The 26,675-nt window shown below is 54.0% G+C and overlaps 1 protein-coding gene across 7 annotated transcripts; it reads left to right on the top strand.

Moving 5' to 3' along the window:
- Positions 1 to 25,675, top strand: HNF4A (hepatocyte nuclear factor 4 alpha). 7 transcript variants are annotated; one of them, XM_045804681.2, is made up of 10 exons: positions 1 to 805; positions 4,661 to 4,835; positions 5,926 to 6,020; positions 10,461 to 10,567; positions 11,287 to 11,442; positions 14,787 to 14,874; positions 15,765 to 15,920; positions 18,203 to 18,439; positions 21,323 to 21,445; positions 22,543 to 25,675. In XM_045804681.2, exons 1-10 carry the CDS (start codon positions 691 to 693, stop codon positions 22,683 to 22,685), a joined length of 1,395 nt encoding a protein of 464 aa, XP_045660637.1. In that variant the 5' UTR covers positions 1 to 690; the 3' UTR covers positions 22,686 to 25,675. The 7 variants fall into 7 exon arrangements, with proteins under 7 accessions (XP_045660637.1, XP_045660632.1, XP_045660635.1 ...); XM_045804676.2 differs by having other exon boundaries at positions 18,203 to 18,469; positions 21,323 to 21,475; XM_045804679.2 differs by having other exon boundaries at positions 3 to 805; positions 21,323 to 21,475.
- Positions 25,676 to 26,675: the final 1,000 nt, after the last annotated feature.

Here is a 26,675-nt window from a genome sequence, read left to right as displayed (position 1 = left end):
GGTCGTGGGGAGCAGGAGAGGAGAACCCAAGGTGAGTCCATGCTGCTCCCCAGGGAGGTGGGCAACTGGAAGGGAGTTCCCAGAAGGAGGATCTAGAAGATTGGTGTCTGGGGCCTGGGATTTAGGCCTTTAATTCATGTGCCACAAGGCAGCTTTATCTCCTCGAGAGCACTGAGGGTAGAAGTCAATGATTTGGGAAGTTACTGAATCAGGGCATCTTGGAGGTGGGCTGTCAGCGTCTCAGCATATCAGTTAGAATGCCTGACTTGGGCCAACAGTGACTTGGGGGGGGTGGCTGATGAGTGCCGACGAGTTAGCGTGCCCGTCTTAACAGAAATCCGTAGCTGTATATCGGGGAGTTAGGGCCCCAACTGTTGTAATAGCACCCCGGTGTCCACCAGAAACCAGCAAACAGCCAAATCCCTGCAGCCCCGCCCAGCCTATCCACCAGTGGGGGAGCCGATTAACCATTAACCCCCACCCCTCCCCGGCAGAGCCTCCACCCCTCCTCAGGGGCTAGGCCGAGACTCCTGGCAGATCCTCCCAGAGGACGGTTTGAAACGCAGAAAGGCAGAGAGGGCCCCTGGGAGGAGGCAGTGGGAGGGCGGAGGGAGGGGGCCGGGGCTCTGCCCGGAGCCTTCGGGGTGGGCATCCTGGGCAGGGCGAGTGGTCGCGGTGTGGAAGGGGAGGATGCGCCTTTCCAAAACCCTCGTCGACATGGATATGGCTGACTACAGTGCCGCGCTGGACCCAGCCTACACCACCCTCGAGTTCGAGAATGTGCAGGTGTTGGCGATGGGCAATGGTAGGTGGGAGCAGGTGTGCCCGGGCGTGCTGCTGGGGAGTGGGTCTGTGGCACTCGATGCCGGACTGGGAGGAGGATGATAGAGAACGGCAGTTCGGGCCTAGAGGTCAGTACAGGTGTTGTCAGGTGAGACAGGTGTGCCCAGGTACAGCGACCAGAGGCATTCTGGGTGAGGGGAGGCCTGCGTGGGCAACGCTCCAGCAAAAGTAGATCCCAGGCGGTCCTGTCTGGCCCGTCTGGTCCCTGTTACCTCAAGGCGCTCTCTGCTCAGCGCGTCACTGGGAGTGGCGACATGATGGTGACCTCCCCCTTGGTGTCCAGTTCCCATAGTTGGGCCCGACTAGGCCCCTTCTTGAGCCCTTCGGCTTAGGTCCGGAGAGGTAGAAAGGTATGCTGGAGATGCTGGATGGAGGCACCGCCGGGTGTCTTTGGGACTTTCCTGGGGTGAACGCCCCACTTAAGAAAAAAAAAATGGAGTCCTTAGGGAAGTTTTGCTCAATGAGATGCCAGTCAGCGGTGGGTGCTGTGGTGTGCTCGTGGCCTCGTCTGGGTGTGCGCGCGCGAGTTTCCGTGCACTCGTGGGTGGGTGGGTGGGTGGTGTGCTGTGTTGGCAAACGTGGATGTGCCTCCCGGAATCCATTTGCATATTGGTGTTCGTTTGTCTGTGTGTCTGCTCTGTCCGTCTCCATTTGTATTTGATGACTGCGTCTGCGTTGGCTGGTGTCTGTCTTGCTTGTGTCCGGAAGCGCGGCGAGCGTGTGTCCGTTTATCTGTGGATGTTCGCACACAGGCGCTGTGGATGCGCATCTGTGAGTGTGCCCTGTGCTTTCTGGACGTATGTCCTCTCTGGGCATGCTGTCTTGTGGCCCCGTGTGCCCTGCTCCTGTCCGGGTGCACGTTCCTGGACTGGGGGCTGAGCGGTACTCTCTGCTAAGCTGGATTCTGCAGGGGGTTGATCCTGACGTTTGCCGAAGGAGATTCACCTCAGCTCCACGTCCGTTTCTCTCTGAGCAGATTTTGTTCCCCACGTGTGTCTCTCCCCAGGTTTATATATTTGTTCCCACATCGCCAAGAGCACGTCTGAAGCTGGGGTGGGAGGTTCTCCTCCCCAAGGTGGTGGGGGAAGGGAGGAAGCCTAGAAGCCAGGACGCTTCTAGAGGAGAAAGGCCCTAGGCCAGCCTCCAATAAGATGTGTGGCAGGTGACTGAGGTCAGCCTGCCCCCTGCCTTCCTTCCATGGCTCTGCGGCTGCAGCCAGGGTCTGTAACGCTTGCGGTCAGTTCGGCTTAGTCAGAAAGACGTGACCGCCATGCCCTTGCTCAGCCTCACCAGCTGCTCCCCTGCCCCCGCCGTCCGCTCACTGTGCGACCTTGGGCCGGTCATGTCCCCTTGCTTGGCCTCTCTAGCTTCTGCAGAATGGGTTTAATCATCTCAGGCCTGCTGGCCGGCCGGCCTTGAGGAGTGTCCATGTCAGGGAGTTGAGGGGAAAATCACAGCAAATGGTAAATAAGAAGCTTCTGCACTAGGCAGGGTGTCGTGCGACCCTGCGGGGACATTATGTGCTGTCACCCTCCTGGCCACTGCCCAGCCCCAGACTACTCCCTGGGGCCGGCCCCATCACCCCCTCAGCGCCTGCACCTCCCAGGGGCCCTGTGTGCCTGGGGTGGAGGCCGCCACTGCATGTCCCATGGAGAGCACGGCCTCCGGCTCAGGAGCCAGAAAGACCTGGGCTGACGTTCTGCAGAGATGCTTTCTGCCCGTGCGAACTCCACAAGCTGTCTTCCTCTCTGAGCTTCTGCTTCCGCATCTGTCAAATGGGAGTACCTGAGAGCACCTGCTTCCCGGAGCTAACCGGAGGATTAAGTCAGAAGAGGCCCCCGGTGCTCAGCTCTGGTCCTCGCCCCACATGGGTCGCCCCGAGAACACCAGGCACCCGTAAGAGAGGCCTGCGGTCTCCCCTGGAGTTTGAAAGGGTGTGAGTGTTGGGATTACATTTTACATACTTCCCGAGCTGTTGGCCCCGGAGCTCCCCGGAGAGCCCCTCACCTGTCTCCCACCCCTGATTTGGAAGCAACAGCAACAGCGGGTCTTTGTTTACCAGAGGCCCCAGCAGACGCCCCAGCAAGGGCAGCCCAGGCCAGAGTCATCCAGCACGCCTGGGCTGTAAGCCTGGCTCCTCCCCTTACCAGGAGTGGGATGACTCTGGGCAAGTCCCCCATCCTCTCTGAGCCTTGGTGTTCTCACCTGGAGAATGGAGCCTGTCTGCTGAATGCAGCGGTGAGGTGATACCCTCACCGGCACCCAGGCCCTTCCACGCAGGAGGGAGGGACCCCTGCCCCCAGCCCCCACCTGAACGGCCAGGAGTTGTGGGGTCATCTCTCCCCAGGGGTCGAGGGAAGTGAGGCTGGAGGAGAAAGGGCACCAACATGGCTTAACAATTATCCCCACCTCCGGGAATAATTCACCAAGTGGAGGGGGCCGAGCTCTGGGTACCGTCAGGAATCTAGGCGATGTCAGCCCGGCGACAGTGGAGATGAGACGTCCGCCTGAGCAACGGTGTCCGCTTAGGCCTGAAGGCTGGACGTCATCTGCTCCAGGAGTTTGATTCTGCAGAAAAGTTTGTCCTTCACAGATGCTGATACAGTGCTTTTATGTCCCAAGCATGTCCCCTCCATTGATTCACTGCCTCCTCCGAGCAGTCTTAGGGAACTATGATGCTCCCTGTTTCCCACGCAGGGAAACAAAGACACGGAGGAGAAACTCAGGCGGCCAGCGTCACACGGCTGAGAAGTAGGCGAGCTCAGACTTAAGCTTGGCAGGCAGGCTACGGCGTGCCGTTAACGGCAGCACGCTGCCCCTCTCCAGTTCTCAGTGGGTCGTTCCCTAGGAGTTCAGTGTCAGATGCAGGGTATCCATGGAAACACATGTGCGTATGACTGTGTGGTGTGCCTATGCATGCATTTTTCTGGGGAGATGGTCCCTGGTTTCTCATCATCTCCAAGAGGTCTATCCTTGATGGAAGATCTGCTCACACTGGGATGGTTCAGCTACTGAAATTAGAAAAAAAAAATTGCAGACAACCAGAACAGTTGAATCACTGCCTCTTACAGTTAGGGATACTGAGGCCCAGGGGGACTTGAAGGGAGGAAAAGGAACTCGCCCAAGGTCACAGGTGAGTTAGTGGCAGCATCAGCAGTAGCACCCAAGGACCCCACACACCCCATCCAAGGTCTCGGCCGCCTGTCTCTTATCCCCCTTCTCAGACTTACGTAGATGCTAGAGCTTTTGCCCCTGAGACAGGTGGTATTTGAAAGATGCCCAGAACCTTGCCATGACCTCCCAAGAGGACGGACAAATGGGCCACTGTCCTTGGTGCATGTGTTCCCGTTCCCTGGAAGAGTTTGTGAGGCCTCTGGATACCACTGAGAAACGAGGGACAGGACCCGAGCAGGTTCTGAGCAGATGCTGGGGGCGTATTTGTCCCTTCCACAGTTCCCTCTGTCCAAGCAGTCAGGGTCCGTAAGGGGCAGATGCATCATAGGGGCGTGATCAAGGTTTCATTACTTCCCAGAAAAAGCTGGGCCTACCAGTCTCCCCCGTGGAGTCGCAGACGCTCACGAATGACTCTGTGAAGTCATTGTCACAACCATCCCTAAGTAACAGATGCAAAACAGGACTTCCGAAATGCCAAGGGACTTGCCCAAGGTCACTGACCGAATGAGAAGAGCCCATGGGTCTGGATGAGGCTGAAGCCCTGGGGGGCAGATCCCCACAATGCTTGTGTTGGTTCCTGTACCTAAGCCACCAGGGGAGCAGGGCCCCTCCTGAGTCCTCACTCTTGTCTCCTCTGGTGCAGACACATCCCCATCAGAAGGTGCCAACCTCAACGCACCCAACAGCCTGGGTGTCAGCGCCCTGTGCGCCATCTGTGGGGACCGGGCCACAGGGAAACACTACGGTGCCTCGAGCTGTGACGGTTGCAAGGGCTTCTTCCGGAGGAGCGTGAGAAAGAACCACATGTACTCCTGCAGGTGAGGAGCCCCTGCTTGAGCCTTGATTTCTCTAGCTGGGAAATGGGTACACTTGGGCTAATGATGTTCCGCAGAGTCTGTCTGCTCCCTGACTAGGTCCCAGAGGCATCTGCCTTGTGAGGCCTTTAAGCTTCCCCTGGTTTCTTAGGCCTCGGGGATCCAGATGGGCACATCCATTCTAGGAACCTCACTCACTAATCATATAGCTACTAGCTGCCCTTTACTGAGCACTTACTAAATGCTGGACATGCTGAGTCTGTATATGTATTTAACGGGCCCTACAAGCCCATCGTTACTTTTCCTGTTTAGCAAATGAGGATCCATGAGACTTGGGATCAAGCCTCCTCGGAGGCCTCAGAGGATGGGGCCCATCCCCCAACAGGGTGCTCTCCCTGGGGCTAATAGAGGATTGGCCCCAGGCCTTTCTACTGCCCCCCCCTCCCCGGGGCTTCCCAAGGCCTTGGGAATCCTTCCTTCGAAAGCACCTCCCATTCTGAGTAACAACAATAATAAAATCATAGCATTCGGTTATGATGGGTTGCCATTTGCATATGCTGTACCAAGTCCTATCCACATATTTTCTCATTTCCACCTGTCAACACGCCTCAGACATGGTTGCTATGATTCTTCCCATTTTCTAGAAGAGGAAGCTGTGGCTTGGAGAGGGCCAGGAATCTGTCCAAGGTCATCCAGCTTGAATCAGGGCTCCACCCCTCACCACCGTGGGGCACTGCTTCTGCTTAAGTGGGTCACTTGGGCGGACCCAGTATTGAGCCTGAGCCATCACCAGGAGCTCCTGCCAGGGGCTCTGGACTTCCCTAGAATGTGGTATAGAGAGAGCAGTGCCCCGGGTCCTCAAGGGGCTAGAGTTTCCAACTCAGTTCTGCCATCAGGCTGAGTGATCCCGGGCTACGTGTCCCCTCTCCAAGCCTCAGCAGGACAGGGCTGGATTCCTAGAGAGTCCACAGGGCCTTTCTCGTGGTTAGCATAACTCCTGTGATGAAGGCAGGGAGGATGGGAGTCAAGGCCGGGATGGCCTCGGGATGGGAAGGCTGTCCCTTCTGCACCCAACCGTCCGAGCCCTCCCCAGATTCAGTCGGCAGTGCGTGGTGGACAAAGACAAGAGGAACCAGTGCCGCTACTGCAGGCTGAAGAAGTGCTTCCGCGCCGGCATGAAGAAGGAAGGTGAGCCTCGCCCCCCCCTTCCTCCCCACTGCCCCACCCGCACCCCACGGTCCAGGACAGTCATTTACAACTGCAGCCACACTTTATGACTCGGTGACAGGCCCCAGGGTGAATGGCTAATGGCTGAGACGAGGGAGGGCCTGGCAATCTGGTCACAGGGCGGGGCTGGGCTTGGTCTTGAGAAAGAGATAAGCTCTCATTCTGGGCTACTCAGGTTCCCAGCCGTCGCCACCCTCTACCTGCCCCACGGCCACGGGCAGCCCAGTTGGGCGTTTTCTCTTAATCTGCTGTTGCAAACAGGAAGAGACCAGAGAATGTCCGTGTTCCGGCCACCTAGACTCAGCAAAGGTGGACGGTGAGGGGGGGGGTCTCTCTTCCTGAGCTTCCTGTCCCAGGGATGAGTGCCCGCCCCCATTCCTTAGTCTTCACTCTTGAGTATCGGGTGACCCAAAGTTGTCACGTTCTCCAGAGTGGGAACAAGGCATCAGACTTGCCCTGGGTGGAGGTGGAGGGGAAGATTTATAGAGTTCTCTCCAGGTTTCCTGAAACCAGCAGATGCCAGCCGTTGGGCTGGGCTTTTCTACAAGTGACGTGGTGCCCTATGTGGCTGGCACTATTGTCATTCCCCCTTTCCCTGGATGAGGGGACTGAGGCCCAGAATGGTTCAGCAACTTGCCTGAGGCCCCCCAGCTGCTCAGTGCAAGACCTGAGGTTTGCACCCAGTGCTTCAGACTAGAGCTGGGTGCTATCTGGTGATACCTCGACACTGCCTCCTTTATGACCTCCAGACCTCAGGGACATTTATAATTTTTGCAGCCCAAGCTCAGGAAGCAAAAATCCTTTAACTACTCCATCTCCTTCTCCCCTCCGCTCACCTTCCCCAGCTCTGGCACCAGAGCCTCGCTCCTTGCCCACAGCTTTTTCACACCAGCCCGGCCCTAGGTCTAGTCCTGTACACACACCCCACCCCCACATACCCCACCCCAGGACAGGAACTGGGGACCAGCCTGCCCGAGCGACTGCAAAGGAGGGGCAACTCCCCCCTACCCTGTCTCTGCCTCGGAGCCCCTCATCCCCCTGTCCCTTCCCTAGGAAGTGTGTCTGCGTGCCATCCCTGAAGGGCCCTGCTTTGAGATCATGAGTCCTTTCGGGGACTTGGGCCTGCTGACACCTATGCGGCACTGGGTGGGTTCACTTCGGAGACATTTCTCCTGGACTCCGGTTTTCCCGTCTGTAAAATGATAATGATGCCTTCCAGCTCTGGGAGTCCGGCTACCCACTCACGGATCTACCTGCCCCCTGGGGGCATGTGTGTTTGTTCCCTGGTCCTCCACTGGAGCTGCTAAGGAGGCAGCAGACTCGTATCCTGGCTCCTGGAAGGGAGGGAGAGCCCCAGGCCATTCTGCCTTAGCGTGGCCTCAAAAATAGCCTGAGCTGCTTGGCTTAGGGAAGGAGGCTTTAGGCCAGGAGGATGGGAACATCGGCTGGTGGCAAGCGAGTGTGAGCTAGTCCGTGTTGGTACCGATTTGCAAGCCTCGGTTAACTGGAAGATTGTGACACCTGCAGTCGTGTGCTTGCTCAGAGAATAGGCCGGCGGGCATGGTGTTTGGTCCTCACGGCAGTCAAGCTCTGGGAAGAAAGAGTATTACCAGTTCTACCAAAGTCTTGTAGTCCCGACACCCCTCGTCAGCCTGGTGGGAAGTCCCCAAAGCCAGGAGAGATTCTCGGTGGAAACCTCCGTGATCAGGAGAGTTGGGACAGGTTTTCATTTCTCTTCTCTGATAGCCTTAGGATTCAGGAATTGAAACCCAGAAGTGGTCCCTGACCACAGGAAGGCCTGCGCTGCCAACAGGATTTATGGACTGGCCCATAGGCGAGGTCACCAAATCGACCCCCTCCCTACTTTACAGATGGGGAAATTCAAGCCAGACAGGTGACATGATCGGGTGGAGTCAGGCTCCCCTGAGCTGGGCACATGCTGAGCTCCCTGGACTGAAACTGGGAGGGCTCAGCCTGGGGACATCGTCTCCGGTCTAGAGTCCTGAAACTTCCTCTTGACCGCAGGGAAGGGCTCCAGATCCCACAGGCCAGAAGTGGGTTCCCTGAAGGGACAAAGACTCTGGGGAGAAAGCTGGCGGTCAGTGGGCCCAACAGCAGGTCTCGAATTCTGTCCTATAACCTGAGACAATGCCTACCTGGGGCTTGGCTGGCAGACCCAGGACAAGTGCCCAACCCCTGCACGAAGCCCACCCAGGAAGCCGGGCCGGGGGTGCAGCAGGTACAGGCTAGCGGTGGGCCAGGGGCGGTCTGATGGGCCCTTCCTCAGAACCCCGGCCCAGCCCCCCATAGGCCCCATCCAGGGTTCTCTGGGAAGACAGGCTCATCTTCCTCTCTGCCTCTGGCCGGGTCGGTTAATATTCAATAGAAGTTACATTAGGTCCCCGACCCTGCTAATACTGAGCAAACATTTGGAAAACATCATTCCGTGACTGAGCTCGCGCTGGGCACTGATAACACCGGCTAACCTTGGGGAGCCCAATCCGCAGCTGCTGACAGCAGCCCTTTTATTGGGCCCGCCTCCACTCGGCGCCCTGGTGGGTGCGGGCGCTGGCAGCCGGGAGGGGTGTCGGCGGGCAGGGCCGCCACGTGTGCAGGGGAGCGGCCCTGGGGCCGGCCCTGGCCTGGGCCGTGGGTCTCAGGAGAGATTTCTGACCTGGCGATGGCCGTCATATCCCGCTCACGCCGGGGCTCGGTTTACACTGTCTGGCTTTCATTCTCTGATTTCAACGATGTGTGAAATCAGGAGAGAGGTAAATGGCTGCACGTGGACGTTCCATTGAGAAATAGGGCCCGCCTAGGAATCAGAGTTCTTTCAGTCACTCAACAAACATTTCTTGAGCACCTACTGTGCGCCAAGCTCCATGCTAGCTGCTGGGGCTACAGCAGTGAACGGGCACGGAGTTCTAGCTTTCTGGAGCTTTCCTCCCCATCGAGAGACAGAGAGTAGAGGAATGAACAAGCGATTCTATAATAAGGGCCCCCGAGGGGAGGAAAGCAGGAGAATAAAGGGCAGAGCCTGAGGGAGGGAATGCCGCATCAGACAGGGTGGTCAGAGCAAGTGTCTCTGGGAAGGTGACGTTTGCGCGGAGCCAGGAGCCAAGCACAGAGGCAGCTAAGCTGTGGGGGAAGCAAGTTCCAGGCAGTGGGCAGCGGCAGTTGGGCGGGCAGGGTGGGATCGGAGAGGAGGGGCCACGGTGAGGGCTTCACTTGCATGAGATGGGGAGTCACCGCTTTTGAGCAGCGGGGGGATGTGACTGAGTTCGGTTGTAGCAGATCCCGTTGTCCTCGAAGAGGTGCCCAGACGGTCAGGGCGAGGCCAGAAGCCAAGAGACCAATGAGGAGAGCCTGAGCTGCTCCTGGGAAGAGGCAGCAGGGCCCAGGCCAGAGTGGAGGGTTCTGGACGGCATGTGGGCATGAGCAGAGGTGGCCCATGAGAGAAACAGAGATGGACAAGCTTATAGATGGGGAAACCGAGGCCCCGAGAGAGGATGTGATTCGTACCAGCACACAGAGAGTAAGTGGCAGGTTCCAGATGGGCACCCGGGTCTCCTGCCACCTTGCCGTCTCTCCTGCCAGCTTCAGCAAAGCCTCGTTCCACAGTGAGGCCTCTTGGACTCCAGGGGACGGGGCCAGAGCTGCGGAAGGTCCATCTTGTATCTTAGGCCAGGACTGACACAGATGGGGAGGCTCAGGGGGGTGTGGGGCCCTAGCAGATGGAGGCCCCGGGCTCTGAGTTCCTGGGGGTGAACCCAGAGGTGGGGCAGGAGGGAGCCAGGGCTTGTCCGTGCTCTCTCTGAGAGGGTTAGCCTCCTGCCGATGGATGGGACTGTCGGGGCAGGTGGGGATCTCCAGGTCACCTTTCCCCGGGCCTTCTGTCTCGGTGTTCAGGGATGCCTGGGCCGTCTCCATGTCACCCAGAGCCAGTCATTTTCCTTATTTTACACACTGTCATCTGGAACAAAAGGGGCCTTTTCCAAAACAGAGCTTAAAAACCTCTAGACAGCTCCTCTTCAATACCCAAGACCCATCTCCAGCCCTCTGCCCAGGTGCCACTGTGTTGCCTCCCTCCAGGGACGAGTGGGTCACTCCCGCCGCACCCCACTGTGTTGGGGGCAGTTCTGGGGCTTCGAATGTTCTTCCACACGCTGGGCTGGAATCCATCTCCTCTCATTCCCATGTGCTTACCCAGGCTCTGCCCCTCGGATGCCCCCTCCTCCTCCCACCTCCAACCGTTTCCTTTACTGCAGGTCAGCCCTGCAGTATCTCCTTGTGGGTCAGACTCTCCCCTCACACCTCGTCAGCTCCTCAGCAGTCAGGGTCCCGCCCTCCCCTCCGTCCCATCCCTGCCCCCCCTCCTCACCTCTCTCTGCCTCCTCACAGCTGTGCAGAATGAGCGGGACCGGATCAGCACTCGCCGGTCGAGCTATGAGGACAGCAGCCTGCCCTCCATCAATGCGTTGCTGCAGGCCGAGGTCCTGTCCCAGCAGGTATCAGGGTGACCCTCTGCCCCCTGGCGATCCCCCACACCAAAGAGGAGTCTCGCCGCCATCCCTGTCCTCCCTGGAGCAACAGCTGGAAGGGCCCTGGGATATCACAGAGGGGAAACTGAACCAGTTCAGTAGCAAAGACCGAACCCGAGCCCAGGTCTGACACTCTGTGGCACTTTCTAGTTCATCCTTTTGCATGCATTCTGCGGGCCAGGCAGAGTTGGCTTTCGCGGAAGGCCTGGGATCAGGTTAGCCCTAAGAGAACAGATTAGTAGACAAGTAGACAGATTAGCAAACTGGGGCTCAGCCCAGCCCTTGCTGTGTGACCTTGAGCAAGTAGCAGCACCTCTCTGGGTTGTGGTTTTTTTCACCTGTCAGATCAGAAGGATGATTTTAGCCCTGCTTCTCCTATAGGGCTGAGGGGTTCCTTGGGGTTCCTCCTATAGCTGGCAGAGGAGGAAGTGGGGGGCAGACAGCTGGTGGAGGCCCAGGGAGAGCCCTCCTTCCTTCCTCATATCTGCCTTCTTCAGCATCCTTCCTTCTCTTCATTTGCCCCCGGACTTCCTCCTGAGCTGAGAGGCGTCCACAGTCCGTCTCCCCTTTTCTAGACAGGGAAACTCTCTCGGGGGGTGGGGTGGGGGGGGCTGGCTCTCTGCGCAGGGGGCAGAGATTGTAGGGAGGGCCTGGCCATCCCCAGCGTTGTCCTTCACGCCCCCCAGATCACCTCCCCCGTCTCTGGGATCAACGGAGACATTCGGGCGAAAAAGATCGCCAGCATCGGAGACGTGTGCGAGTCCATGAAGGAGCAGCTGCTGGTGCTCGTGGAGTGGGCCAAGTACATTCCTGCTTTCTGCGAGCTCCCTCTGGACGACCAGGTGAGAGCAGACACTGCGGGCAGTGGGGACACTGGGACGGTGGGTCCTGCTGGCAACCTGGGATATAGCCGTGGATTCATGTGATTCTATTTAACAAAACACACATGGTGTTCCTGTGTGCCCAGAGCTGTTTAAATCACTATACAAATCTTAACTCATTTAATCCATCTGGCAGCACTATGAGTTAGGTACTATTATCATTCCCATCTTATAGGTGATGCAGTTGGGGCACAGAGAGGTTAAGTAACTTGCTCAAGGTCACACAGCTGGTATCCAGCACAGCTGGGATTAGAACACTGTGCATGCAAGTGTACTTTGGTAGGCAAGCTCTGAAGTCCAGGCTCCTAGCCCTGCACTCCTGCACCAGACGGCTCTCCTGGGGGATTTGGACAGGGCCCCAGAGCAAGGGATCATGAGAGTTGAGCTTGAGGCCTGGCCCTGAGACTGGTGCTCTGTGTCATCTTGGACAAATTGTTTCATCTCTCTGGGCCTCAGTTTTCTTATCTGTAAAGTGGGAATTATAATACCTCTTTCAGAAAGAATTAAGGACATTTAAAATGCATAAATCATGTAATGAAACACCTACATTGTGGCCGAGGCCATAGCTGGCCTCCCTAAATGTCACTTTCATTCTTGTATCCCACTGAGATGGTTTAACTCAGTGTTCTATTTCCCCAAGTACCTTCTTTGGAATACCAAAACTGTCCTGGGGGGGTGGGGGAAGGAAGAGGCTGGGGTGGTGGGGGTGCACGTCTGAGGACAGATGAGTTTCTGAGGCCCTGCAAATGATCACTCCTGACCAGGCACCTTCTAGGCCTCTCCTGTGTGGGAAAGGGTTGCTACACCGGGTCACCTTCTCAGCTCGGAGAGAAGCTCGGACAGCGCCCCAGACGCCTGTTCCTGGTGCATTTGCTTCCCTGTTTTGCACATTTGTACAACACACTGGCAATGTATGTTAGTCTTGGAAGGTTTCTGAGAAGTCCTTCAGGCAAGGAAGCTGCTTGAAGTTTGTGGGACCCAGGGCTTCTCAAACTCCCTTAAGGCCCAGACTCTCTTGGAATACCTGGTAACATCCTCTGGTGGGATACACTGTGGAAACACTGGTTTGGCTGGTGCTCACCTTCACACTGGGGCCTGGATTAGATGCCCTGTCTCATGGATCCCTCCCTGCTTTGGGAGGGATGACAGGCCAGGGATCCTGGCCAAGCTGCCCCTGCCTTTTCCCCTGCTCCTTGTGTGCTGGCCCTGGTCCCCTCTGCTGGAGAGTCTGTATTAATGTTTAATCCCTTCTGCTCCTTCCCAGGGGCTCAGCAGGGCAATAAGATACCCCCAAGCTGAGCAATTGTTAACCTCGATTTCCCACCTAAACCTCCCTGGCTGGGGCTCAGAGCATTCTTAGAGAGCAGTGATGGGTGGCCAGCAACACAGGACAATCATTAACACCCCCCACCCTGCTTGCCCATCCCCCGAATAGCCACCATGTCAGGAGGGTTCCCAGCTCCCCATTCATGGTGTGTAAGGAGCCCAGCTTGTCCAAGAGGGTTGGGACACACCTGGCAGAATTAGGGGACACTGTCCTCCAAAGGACACCCCAAATCCATCGACATTGCACCAGGAACCACTTTCCAAGTTTGTTCGCTTCTCGATTTGTTTTGGACATCAACCCACTGAAACCTAGGAGGCTGGGTAGCATTGAATAAAGGGGCGGAGGTCTAGAGAGGGAAAGGAATCTAGATGCCCCAGGTTGCAGAGCGAGGCAGCCACAGGGCTGGGATTTGCTGCCGGGGCTTCTGCCCTGGGTTTGAGAGCCACCGGAGTCAGTGACGAATGCCCTCCACAGTGCCTGGTGATGGCAAGTACTCAGTAATAAGCATCCGGGGCCTCCCTTGTCCTGGTCATGGGAAGTGGCCTATGGCCTGCAAGGCTGTTTGCCGTTCTCCTCTCCCTTGTCATCCTTACAGGATGTAACCCTGGGAGGATAGATGAAGAAGGGCAGGTGGCTGCTAGACCTGGGGAGGGAGTTAACGAGTTTGCCCATTCATTCATTCATTCACCCATTCCTTCCTTCATTCAGATAAATATTTATTGAATGTTTACTATGTGCCAGCTGCCTTCCATGCCCTAGACAATGTCGCCTCCTTAGAGTGACTTTCTCTGACCTCCCCATCTAATGCAGCCCCTTTTGTCCCATCGCTCTTTATCACATGGCTCTCACCCCCTCCCTCCCTGTCATCCTTCCTTCCTAAGAAGTTGGGCACTTAACATTTGATGACTGAAAGAATGAACAATCGAATGAATGAACAAAGCATTTTTAATTCCTAGCTTAGCCTGCTAAAAAAGCTCCAGAATTCCCCAGCTCAACCTTGCAGACAAGATCCTTGAGGTTACCAGCTGGCTACTACTTTCACCAGCTGCTTTGTTTGCCATCCTTTGGGCCCAGGGCAAGCCCCAAAGCCGATGGCTCGGAAAGGACAGACAGTGTCCTCCTGGCTGGGTCCCTGCCTCGGACTTCAGGCTGCCAAAGCTGCTCTGTCTTCTCTGCGGGGAAGGAATGTGTCAAGCTCATCCCCTGCCAAAGACCAGCGCTCACACCTTGGCCTTGGGAACCCATATCCATGTCCAGCCTCTTGGAACTCACTCTCAGAACCCTAGAATCTTATAATGTCAAGTGAGGAGGTGTCCTGGAGACCTTCCAGAACAGTGATTTCCCAAACACAAGTGCACATCAGAATCAACTGGGGAGCTTGTTGAATGCAGATCCTTGGGCTCACTGCCGTACGTATAGACGTGGAATCTCTGGGAGTAGGGCCTAAGAATCTGCATTTTATTAAGTACTCTTCATAATCTTCTGCAGCTGGTTCATGGGTAGGAATCCAGGACCCACAGTTTCAGAACTTTTGGCTCATAGACCCTCTTGAGAGTCTGATGAAAGGCATTGTATCTCTGCTGAAACACACACACACACACACACACACACACACACACACACACACACAGAATGGTGTTAAGTTTCATCAGGCCCAGAAATGAGGCCCAGAGGGAAGAGGCCGCTTTGCTTGCCCAAGAACGCAGCAGTTCAAAGATAGAGTCAGCATTTGGCTTCGCAGCTCTGAGTGCTCGTTCTTTCCCCTTCCAGGTTAGCTGCATCTTTTCCAGGTTTTATCGGTTTGGGCAGGGAGGCAGCAGTTTTCTGATGCCCATTTTATAGTTCAGGCAGGTAAAGGCAAGGGAAGCATTAAGCCGACTTGCCCAGGGTCACTGAGTTGGCTAGGAGCAACTTCCCTGGGGGTACAGACACCTTCCCAGGGGTGCAGCTGCCAGACACCATCCCTTCTGTCTTCCAGGTGGCCCTGCTCAGAGCGCATGCTGGTGAGCACCTGCTGCTCGGAGCCACCAAGCGATCCATGGTGTTCAAGGACGTTCTGCTTCTAGGTACGGAGGCTGCCTGCCCCAGCCGGGGCTCCGCAGAGGGCATGCCCGGGGTGGAATGCACCCAAGCATGGGAGAGTTCCAAGATGGCATGCAGAGGCGAGGGAGAAAGATCAAGAAGGTCCTTTTCCCAGTGTTCCCAACTGGGTCCTCCACTCAGATGCGAAGAAATGTGGGTGCAAGGAATGGAAGTTCTCCAGCATTAAAGTTAGAGCACAGCGGGGTTATCCATGGAACTGCCCGGGCACTCTGATGTAGCTTCTAGAGCAGGAGCAAGAGGCCTCCAGGAATGTCACGAGCCCCCGGCCTATGTCACTTAGGCTTCCATGGCATGTTTATGTATTATTTTAAATATTTTTATACATCACACCATGGGCCAGATACTAGTCTGAGTACTTTGCAAACATTACTTTCTTAATACAACAACCCTCTGAGGTATACCAGCTCTATTATTTATCCCCATTTTACAGATGAAAAAACTGAGGCACAGAGAGTAATTTATCCAAATATATGTGGTTAGTTAGCGGTAGAACTGGGTTTCAACCCCAGGCAGTCTAGTTCTAGAATCTAGGCCCTTAACCTTGATGCACTGGTGCCTCCCAAGTGGCCCTTGAATGTCACTGGTCTTACGGGTCATATTGGAGAACGGAGTGTGGGTGATGTGAAAGGCTCCTAGAAAGCCAGGCTCCAGATCCACTCCAATGACTTCAAGTAACTCATTCCTTTCATCCTCCATTTCCTCATCTGTAAAATGGGCATGACAATCCCCATGGGGACCTCTCCCGTGGGCACCAGTTACATTTCACCTGCAAAGGGCAAGGCCTGTCCAAAGCTGGGGAGAAGGGTATACCCAAGGTGGCGTCCTCATCCCCTCTCCTTCCCAACCCACCCAGGCAATGACTACATCGTCCCTCGGCACTGCCCGGAGCTGGCAGAGATGAGTCGGGTGTCTATGCGCATCCTCGACGAGCTGGTGCTGCCCTTTCAGGAGCTACAGATTGACGATAACGAGTACGCCTGCCTCAAAGCCATCATCTTCTTTGACCCAGGTACAGTCCATGCCCCCCGCCCACCCCCGAGGCTCCAGACCCTCTGTCAGACTTCTACTGGGTTATGTCACCTGCATTCACAGCCTCACTCTCCAGTACAATAACTGGCCGAGGCCGTTTGCATGAGCTGTTTAACAGACGAGGAAGACCCGGGTTCAGAGGGATGGTGTGACTTGACGAGACACACGAACTCCAGAGGCTTTGTTCTGTTCTTCCCCCCTTTCCCTTCTGTCCCCTCCTCCCTCCTTCCTCTCCTGACCTCCTCCTATCTTCCTTCTTTTCTTTCCTTTCATCTTTTCTTCTTTCGCTCAAAAATTTTTATCAGAACAATATCTGCACATACTTAAAATGTACCCCACTGTCCCTGCCAAAGCCTACTCTCCTGGGGGAACCATTTCTGAGTCTTTTAACTGTTTCTTCTGGCTCTAAATAAAATGCTAAGCCTTCTCTTTCTTGAGTTAGCATTTTCGATCGTATTTTTCCTCCTGCCCTGGTTGAAGGTTTCACTTTCTCTGTCACCGCTCCCAGATTTTCTCTCCCATCTTCTTCCTGCATTTTCACTGCAATTTTAGTGTCTCTACTGATTGTCTTTATATGCTGTTGCCTCTCCTCTCTCCGTCCCATCTACTGCCTTTCTACCTGTGTTTTTACAGGATGCCTTTGTAGTTACGTCTTTATGCAAAGCCTGATTTCATTTCACAATATCAGGATGCCTGGACTCCAAAGCCTTGCTTGCTCCCTTCCCTCCTTACACATTAGAGGGGACCTGCTGCGTGCCAGGCACTGCCCTTAGTGCTAGGCTCTACCTACATGGAGATCACCTCCGGTAATAATAGTAATGAAGAGGGAGATGACCATAGTTCATGGAACACTCACTAAGATACCATTCTAAATACTTTACGTGGATTATGTCACTTATTACTTACAGCGTGGTACATTTGAGGTAGGAATGGCTACTATCCCCATTTTGCAGCTAGGAAAACTGCGGCACAGGGAGATTGATTAATTTGCTCAAGGCCATACAACCAGGAAATGGCAGAGCCTGGATTTGAACTTCAGACTGTCTAGCTGTCAAGCCTATATTCTTACCTACCACACACCACTCCCCATTTCTTGAAGAGTAAGATTTCTGGTTCTGGTTTCCTTGAGAGCCGGACCCAAGCAGTATCCCTGCAGTGCTCAGCACAGAGCTGGACAGATAAGAGCAGCTGAATAAAATGGGGAGAATTATTGATGCTGAGTCAAGGTCAGCAACCTGGCTCGGAGGGGCAGGTGACCTAGTGTAGGGCCTGGCATGTAGGCGATGCTCCGTAGATGTTTGGTGACTGAATGAAGGCATGCACAAATGCAGATCAGTGGAGCGAGCCCTGGACTGGAGGTCTCTCTGCCGCTTACGTGGTCCATAAAAGAGGAAATAAATGCATGACCTCCATGAAGGTTGAGTTTAACCATTGGACCATCACTTGAATCCCGTTCTAGGTTAAGGATCTAGAGCTTATCTCTTGATTTTTTTTTCATTCACTCATCCTTCCATCCATCTAACCATCCCCTCATCTAGTTATCTATATAACAAACCCCGACCATGCATGGCGCTCGGTGTTGGGTTTAACACGACCAACGAGACACGCCTGCCCGTCCAGAGCTCCCAATCTAGTGGAAGAGACAGGTACAGCCTCTGTGGCCGGTAGTGACAGAAGACCCACAGAGGGGGTCACTCGTGAAGCAGGCTTGGGAGGGCGGAACAGAGAAGGCTTCCTGGAGGAGGTGAAACCTAGGCTGAGACCCCAAGGTGACACAGGCAAGGGAGGAGGGAAGCGAGGAGACTCTTCTAAGAGAAACAGCATGAGCTGAGGTCTGGTCGGTGGGACCTCAACCGTGATCAAGAGCCCCAAGTCCCCATTACGGATCTGCCAACAGCTGGATGCACGACCTGGGCCACGTCCTTTCCCTGCTCCCTGCCTCATTTTCCCCATGTGTAATGGGGAGGTTGCTAGGTGCCCTCTTGGGTATGTTCCTGAAGCTCCCCCACCCCCCATCTCCCAGTTCTGCATCTCAGGAAATGTGAGAGAAACGCTTTTTCTGGCTGCATCCAGGAAGCTACAGATGCACTAGTGTACCCCGGTTCTTGAGGACCCTGAATCCTGGTCCCAGCACCGCTAAGGACTCCACAAGTGACCTGGGGCCACTAGGCCCCCTGCCAGGGCTTCAGGAGTCAGGGGCGATCCGGGTGCCGGCTCCCCTGATGCTCCAGCGGGGCCCGTGCCCATGCCCTCCCGTTGCAGATGCCAAGGGGCTGAGCGACCCGGGCAAGATCAAGCGGCTGCGCTCCCAGGTGCAGGTGAGCCTGGAGGACTACATCAACGACCGCCAGTACGACTCCCGCGGCCGCTTCGGTGAGCTGCTGCTCCTGCTGCCCACCCTGCAGAGCATCACCTGGCAGATGATCGAGCAGATCCAGTTCATCAAGCTCTTCGGCATGGCCAAGATCGACAACCTGCTGCAGGAGATGTTGCTGGGAGGTCCGTGCCAGGCCCAGGAGGGGCTGAGAGGTGGGCGGGGCTCCCGGGCGAGAGAGAAGCCTCACACCTAGCTCACCTCTCCGCGCCACTGCCTCCTCCTTCTGTGGCTTTGCCCAGATCCCTTAACCTACCTGGGCCTCCTCAAACCCCTTCCTGGCTTTCTTCATCAAGAATGGGGCCAATGGTCCCTTTATTCAGGCACTGAGAGCCTGGTGTGTGTCAGCCACTGTTCTGAGTGCTGGGGTTGCAGCAGAGAACAAGAGCTCTGCCCTCCAGGTGGTTTCGTGGGAGTGTGTGTGCATGTGTGTGCGCACGTGTGGTTGTGCACATACATGTGCATACACGTGTGCATGGGGCGTGTGGGAACTGACAGTAACCAAGTATACAATAAAGGGGATAACTACAGTTTTGAACTAAGCAGGTAATATGATAGAGTGTAACTGAAAGGGGGCCTATTTTGATAGGTTGGCCAACAGGGACAGACCTCTCCGAAGTGGGGACTTTAGCGCTAAGACCCAATGGATGAAAGAAAGTAGAACATTTAAAAGTCAATAGAAAAAACATTCCAGGCTGAACTAACTCCTGGAAAAGCCCTAAGGCAGGAGAGGTTTGTGTGTTGCAGAAAGAAGGGTAAGGTCATGAGATGGGGTGAGGGGGCGGCATGAGATGAAGACGGTTATGGACAGACACCAAATCATGAGCATACGGTCTTGTAGGCCATGGTCAGAAATCTGGATTTCATTTTCATTGTAACTTTAGCAAGAAGAGTAAAAATCAGACTACTCTTTGAACAAACTACTCGGCATGTTAGGTAGGAAGTGAACTTCCGGGGGGCGCACGAGAGACAGGAGACCCCAGAGAATGTTATTGTCACCAGGCAGGGGTAGGACGGTGGAGGCTGGGGCGGAGGCATGACTGGATAAACTGGATCATCTGCGCAGAGGAAGAACATGCAGGCTTTGCTGACTGATCGGATGTGGGGGGAAGGGGTGGGCCAAGAATGAAACCCACATTTTTGCTTTGAGTGACAGGGACGCTCATGGAATAACTTAACTGAGGAGGAAGATGGAGGGAAAACAGATTGAGGTTGAGATGGTGGTGGCCATGGAGACGAACCAAGAGACCATTTAGACTTCGGCGAAGCTTGAGCTGACCGTAGACATCTGGGAGTTACAGGAGGCAGTTTCATGTTTGAGCCTGTTGCTCGAGCAGGAGTTCAGCTCAGGATGGAAGGCAGCTCCGTGGTGTTCCAGCAATCAGGGGCCATGGTGACAGATATAAAGAAGTAGGGGTCACTGACTTGATGGCCACGATGGGGTGAGAGAATTTTTGCAGTGATAGCACTAAATGAAGTGGGCTGGAAGGGTAGGAGTCAGGATCTAAGCGAGGGTACTTGAACTCAGGACTTTGGAGGTGACACGGTCACTGGTGATGGTATGGCCAAGGGCCACCTCGACAGATATTTGAGACTGGATAATCTTTTTTTGTGGGGGCTGTGGTATACACTAGCTCCATCCCTGGCCTCTTCCCATGAGATACCAGGAGCACCCCTGTAGGAGTGCTGGACAAAAATGTCTTCAGGTATTGTCAAATGTCTCCAGAGGGGCCCAAATCTCCCCCAGTCGAGAACTACTAAGTCATTTCATTTTCACTTTGACCCTGTGAATTATGAATCCAGTGTCATTGAGATCAAGATCAGAACAGGGGTGTCTGGCCGGCTCAGTCAGAAGATCGTGCAAATCTTGATCTCAGGGTCGTGAGTTCGAGCCCCCTGTTGGGTGTAGAGATTGCTTAAAAGTAAAATCTTAAAAAAAAAGAAAAAAGATCAGGATGGAGCTTGTGCCCTGTTGCCAGATAAACTTGGATAAAATAATTAGTCTCTCTGGGCCCTGTAATCTCATCTGTAGAAGGGGACAATAATGATAACGATACCCTCTCTATAGGACTATTGAGAGGATTCAATTATTTCAAACATGAAAAACACTGTAAAATAGTACCTGGCACAAATTAGATGCTTAGTAATTGGTAGCTGTCATTGAAACTTTAGAGGCCTCTTGCAAGCCCTAAAATCCCATCATGGCACACCAGTGACCACAGCCATTACCAAACTATACCTTCTATGGTATTATCATTCTGACACATTTATTTTGGAAGTAGTTACTTTTTCTAGACACTTTGCTAGTGTCTCAAAGAGAAGAAAAATATATCTGTAATTGTAATGCTCATGGACAGAAAAGTAGATGTTCCCAAAAGATGGGTTATAGATACTTTACTATGGGAATTCCAAAGAAGGAGAGGTTTATTTTCTGCTGGAGTGTGGAGAATCAGGAAAGCCTTCCCAAAGGTGGAATTACCTGAGCTGGAATTTTTGGGCTGGTGGACATGGGGGTGTGGAAAAAGCATCTCTCATGGAAGGAACATAGCAAAAGCAGAGATAGGGAAGTACAGGGAACACTTAAGTGCTCTCAGTAGGTTAGTTTGGCTGCAGCAGAGATGGGGGGGGGGACAAGGCTAAAGGTGAGTTGGCACCAAATGGAAGGACTGGCATGCTATGTAGCTTTGAGAGCCATTGATTAAATCCATTATATTAATATTCAACCAGTACACTACTTGTTATAATATTTAGATCTCACAGCTTCCGTACATGTTCCTTCTTTCTTTTAACTTTTGTCCTCTTGGTTTGTTGGGTCCTCTCGGTACCCTCATGAAACCTATGGATAGGCATGGTAAGCCCCAGTTTACTAACTCAGAAGTAGATAGCCAACAGGCACTGTCAGTGTTGGACAAATAGGTTGATTGGCCACACCTGAGGAAGATGTACCTCAAGGCCCATGGTCTTTATCTCAGACTCTCCATCCTGATTGAGTCCCTCTCTACCTGCAGGGTCCTCCAGTGACACGCCTCATGCCCATCATCCCCTGCACCCACATCTGATGCAGGAACACATGGGCACGAACGTCATCGTTGCCAACACGATGCCCTCTCACCTCAGCAATGGACAGATGTGTGAGTGGCCCCGACCCAGGGGGCAGGCAGGTGGGCAACTTGAGCTCTACTCAGCAAGGGATGAGGTTGGGACCTAAGAGGGGAACCAGGAAAAGGGTGGGTCTAGAAGATGGGAATTGGGATATAACAGTTCTGTGTGCTCCAGGGTGAGGAATGAGGAGTGAGATTGTCTGTTTGGTAAGGCTTTTTTTTCAGTGAGGCCGTTTATTCAGTGAGGTAGTTAACAGCCTCTATTGAATGAAGCTGTCCTTGGGATGAGGGATCCATTGGGTGAACACGTCCATTGGGATAAGAATTCCATTAGGTGATGTTGCCTATTAGGTAAAACTGATCTTTGAAGTAAGACTGCCCAATTAGGTAAGATTACCCATTAGACAATTGGGTGAGACTACTCATTGGGTGGGGACGTCCACTGGTCTAGATGGTCCTCCCAGGTGAAATCTCACAAGAGTGAGTTTGTCATTGGACAAAGTTTTCCAAAAAGTAAGGTTATCATTGGGATGAGGTGGTCCACTAAAATGAGATTGCATTTCATTGAGACTGTCCTTTGGGAAACTTGTCCATCAAATAAAGTTGGCCAAGTGGCTCGTGGTGTGAGTCAAATACGTGATGCTGTGAGGCCAATTAGTTTCCATTATTCATCTACCTCAATATCAAAAAAATGGTATTTTTGGAGCCAGTTGGCCAGACACTTGGGTCTCATCATCTGCTGCTCTTTCTCTCCAAGAAAGGATGTTGTTGTCACATGTCCCATTGTCCTTGAAGAGAGTCAGAATTGGGCCCTGGTTTGGGAGAAGCAGCCCAGATCTCCATGTTAAATGGTGGAGGAGATGGGGGTTGGTAGGACCTGGTCAGAAGCCTCTGGCCATACCTGGCCCAGCCACAGCCTTCCAGACCTCACCAGACTTAGACTTCATGATCTGGGACTCAGAAGGTTTGAGCTAGAGGAGAACTTAGACATTGTCTAGTTTAAGTCTCTCGTTTTATAGAAGAAGAAACTAATTCAGAGAGGGGGGAAAAACTTTCCCAGGACTCTTTGGTTACTCCCCAAAGGTTGGAATTCTCAGCAGCCCCTGTCTGTCTCTCTGTCCTTCCAGCCACCCCTGAGACTCCACAGCCCTCACCGCCAGGTGGCTCGGGGTCTGAGCCCTACAAGCTCCTGCCAGGAGCGATTGCCACGATCGTCAAGCCCCCCTCCGCCATCCCCCAGCCGACCATCACCAAGCAGGAAGTCATCTAGCAAGCCGCTGGGGGTCGGGGGCTCTGCTGGCTCCCCAGCCCCCACAGAGAGCCCCGGTGGTCACTTGTTCATAGTGAGGAAAGCCGTGACAACAAGGCCAGTCTCAGGGCAGCAGTGGAAAGGCAAGGGGACCAAGAACTTAGGCTGTGGGCCACATCCCATTGCTACCCTCCATCCCCTGCTCTGGATGACGGGGCTTTGACTTGGGGAGACCCCAGCTGGAAAATCCGCTGCTGCCTTGGACAGCTCTTCCCTTGCTGAAGCCACTGCCTTCCCCTTCATCATCCTACCCCCGACTTCTTCAGCCCGAAAGGACAGCTGTCTGGAGACGACATGGGACCTTGCTTAAACACAGCTCCCTCCCCCCTCAGACTGGTACTTCTTTCACCAAGTACTGTCCTAGTCCCCAGACACAGAGCCCTTCAAGGCTGGGTCAGATCGGGGCATCTGACCCCTCCCTGTTCTGCTGCCCTAACCTCCAGCGCTCCTCTCCACCTGCCACTGTCACCTTCCTCAGCCGTCCTAATTTCACCACAGACACCTCTCCAGAGGCTGAAGAAGACTTGCAGACAATCCCCCAGTCATTTCAGGAGCATTTTTAAAGCACTAGCTGGGCTAGGCACAGTGTGGGAGACTGTTGAGAAGGAAGACACCATTCCGCCTCTAACCCATGGCTCTTCCCTTCTTAGGGAATCGGGCCGGTACTCGGGGTGATGCTCCCCACAGGCTGTCAAGAATGAGAGGACAGTCCAAGGAGGACAATTGCAACAGGAACTTGGAGAGGCCAAGGTGGTCAGAGGAAGCACTGGGAAAGGGGCAGACTCTGCACTGGGCCTTTAAGGAAGGGCTGGATTCCAGCCAGTGGAGCAGATGAGAAAGGACTTTCCAAGGAGGGGCAGACAGTCTGGGCAAGGCCCCAGGTTGGAAAAGGACGTAGCAAGGAGGCAATGGAAAGACCAGGCTGTCTGGAGCAGCATAGGGGTCTTGAATGCCAGGACTGAGGCACTGAGGTTTGGGCCCTGAGGCTGAGAGCAGCTGGGGAGGATGTGCAGTGGGTTGGGAGGGAGCAGGGAGGTCAGAAGGGGACGATGGCGTGATCCAGATGGTGTGATCCAGGTGAGAGCGAGGAGACCTGGAGACGAAGATGGATGGGTGCACGCTCAGCTCAGAAGGATGTCAGGGAGGAATTACCCCCCTCCAGGGCCTGTCTCAAATTCTGCTTCGTTTCTGGCGCTGTGTTAAGGCATTCGACATGCATCATCTTGCATCCTCTCTATTACCCAGAGACTGTTGCAGAAGACGAAATTAAGATCTAAGTGGTTAAGTGATTTTCCTGAAACTCACACAGCTAGTAAGTAGCTGAGTCAGGATTGGATCCCAGGTCTGCCTGGATCAGAACAAGAGTTCTTAACCAGGGTGGTGGAGCATCTCTGAAAGGGGCCCTCGTCCTCACTGTGATCCAGTTGAGGGCCTTCCCGCCCCTGTCATTAGCCTCAGAAGCCGAAGTCTTACTCTTCCTGGGGGCCCTGCCCACACCCAGGATGAAGACTGGCTTGAGGTTACACTAGTGTCCAGGCAGGGTCCAGCATCCTGTCTGTTGAAGACCAGGAGAACTCATAACTCTTGGACCCCTTTCCTCTCTTCACTCCCCAAGTCTGGGGGAGGGGCGTCAGGGGTCTGGTTCTTAGGAGATGGACCTATGTGGCCTGGCGGTCCAGGAGTGGGATAATTTGGGTGGGCCAAAGGAGAGCTGAGAAGGCCTGGGTTTGAGCACCGCTCTGGAAACATTAAGCCCCAAAATGGAACAGCCAGCACATCATCCATGGGAATTTTGGTGTCTTTGGGAAAATTCTGGAGAAGGCCACTAGCTAGTGGGAACAAAAGTGATGTGTTCTTGGGGTGGAGCTGTGCTTAGGTAGAAAAGTGAACAGTTAGACTTGCCACCTATCCCCACCCCATGCTGACCCTTCTGAGTGGATGGGGGCAGGACCACAGTGCCCCAAAATTCCACCATTAGTGATTGCTTTTTGTGGCAGAGGCATGAGGGATTTGAGGGCAGTATGTCCACTCTATATCTCCAGTGGTCGTAGGCGTGGCCTACCCATGCCACCAAGCCAAGTCCCAGTCCTAGGAGAGACTATCCCCTGCTCAGAGCTCTCAGGCCATCCCTCACTCCGAGTCCCCAGAAATCCCAGTCAGGGAACCCAGACTCATCTGGCGTAAGGTGGGGAAGCTGGAATCTTTCTACCATTGTGGTCATTCCCACCCTTTGCTCCTCTAGCCCCCAGTGTCGCTCAGGCCTCGGTCATGGGAGCAGAAGTTGAGGTAAGAATTTTCCACAGGATGGAGTAGGGTAGCAGTGGCTTTTAACAGTGGCAGTCTTCTGGGTCAGGGGCTCAGTCCTCAGCCCCAAATTAACCCTTCCAGGAGGAGACGTCCATTCTATGTTAATAATTTTATTGTAATGCAGGAAGCCTGAAACGAAGAGCAGTTTACTTTTCTGATTCTGAGGACATGGCATTGGAAAATCTTTCTCTCTCTTGCCACCCGAGTTCTGGTCCTAAAATACAAAATCTGGAGAACTGAACAAGGGTTGGAGGGGCAAGCAGTTCCTCCAGTGCCTCCCCTGAGACAGCCTCTTCTCTGGGCAGCTCTCAGGAGCTTCCAGAATCCACATGACTCCCTGCAGCATGGCTAGAGGAGAGGGTCAGAGATGGATGCTCCTGGATTTTTTGTGATGACCAAGCCAATTACTTATGCCAAATTGTTCTGTGATTTTCCCTGATTGGGATGAATTGTGAAATTCACACCAAGTGATTCTGGAAGCGGGCTGCTTCCCATGGGTGTGAATACCACCAGCTCCCGTGCTGACCCCTGAGCCCGTCACTGCCGCCCAATGGGGCAAAGAAGCAAAAAAAAACCCATTTCTTACTCTTGTGTGTTTTAACAAAAGTTTATAAAGCAAAATAAATGGCACATATGTTTTCTAAGTCCTTGGATGGGTGTCCTTTCTTCCATGTCAGGTGTTAGAAACAATGAGAATAGCCAGGTAGTCTTTTACGCTGTGCAAAATGCTTTTATATGCATTACTGCTTTTTCATCTCACATCAAGAGGTAAGCAGGTTAGACATTGTTACCCCTGTCCCGCTCCCCCCTTTAGAGCTGAGACAACTGAGGCTCAGGGTAGCGGTAGAAGTGGGACTCTAACTCTGATCCTGGTTCCAAGTGCTCACTGTGGAGACAGAGCGAAAGTCAGTCCTCCTCCTTGAAGAGGGGATGGATGTGGGGGGGCAGTGATGGAAAGATCTGGGAGAATGGCAACAGGGTCTGAGATGGAACCCAATTCTGGGTCATTGCCAGGGACCTGGGCCAACGGCAGGCCATAGGGGATGGGTAGGCAGGGGGAAATTTCATAAAAGCAAGTGTTTTTTTAAAAAGAACAAAGGCAAGGACACACTGGAGAATTTCTAGCCAGGTCTATGGCCACCTTGGTCCTTTCCCCTGATGAACTAGGTAGGTGGGCTCGTGCCGTGGCCAGCACGTACCCCAACCTCATAATCACTCAGGGGTGTGCACTGGAGAGCCCACTGTTAGCTTTTCTTCCCAACTTCATGTTTGGCAGTGTGGCACTGACGGTGACGGTGGGACAAGAACGGGTGAGAGCTGCAGATCAAGGCTTTCCCCCTGGGGAGCGAGCGGCTACCCATCACCAGCACACCATGGCATTCAGCGATGGCAGGGCGGGGCTTGCTGGCTAGCTGGACTCTGGGTGCACAGGTGTGGGAACACTCACAGATGAGGGCAGAGCAGGGCGATCCTTTCAGCTTCCCCAAGGGAGGTGACAACAGCTGTGGTCTGGGAGTCACAGATCAGTGTAACTCGGCTTCTCCGAGCCTCATCTGTAAACTGGGAATGACGCCTCCCTCTGGCAGTGTTGTCAGGATTAACTTGAATGAGACCACAGTAACTGTTAAGAGCTTTTGGATATGA

Source organism: Ursus americanus, chromosome 22 (assembly GCF_024610735.1).
Source record: "Ursus americanus isolate L20-20 chromosome 22, mUrsAme1.1.p, whole genome shotgun sequence".
Taxonomy (NCBI): Eukaryota; Metazoa; Chordata; class Mammalia; order Carnivora; family Ursidae; genus Ursus; species Ursus americanus.
The sequence above is the reverse complement of the archived record's forward strand: the minus strand, read 5'-3'. Positions and strand labels throughout refer to the sequence as shown.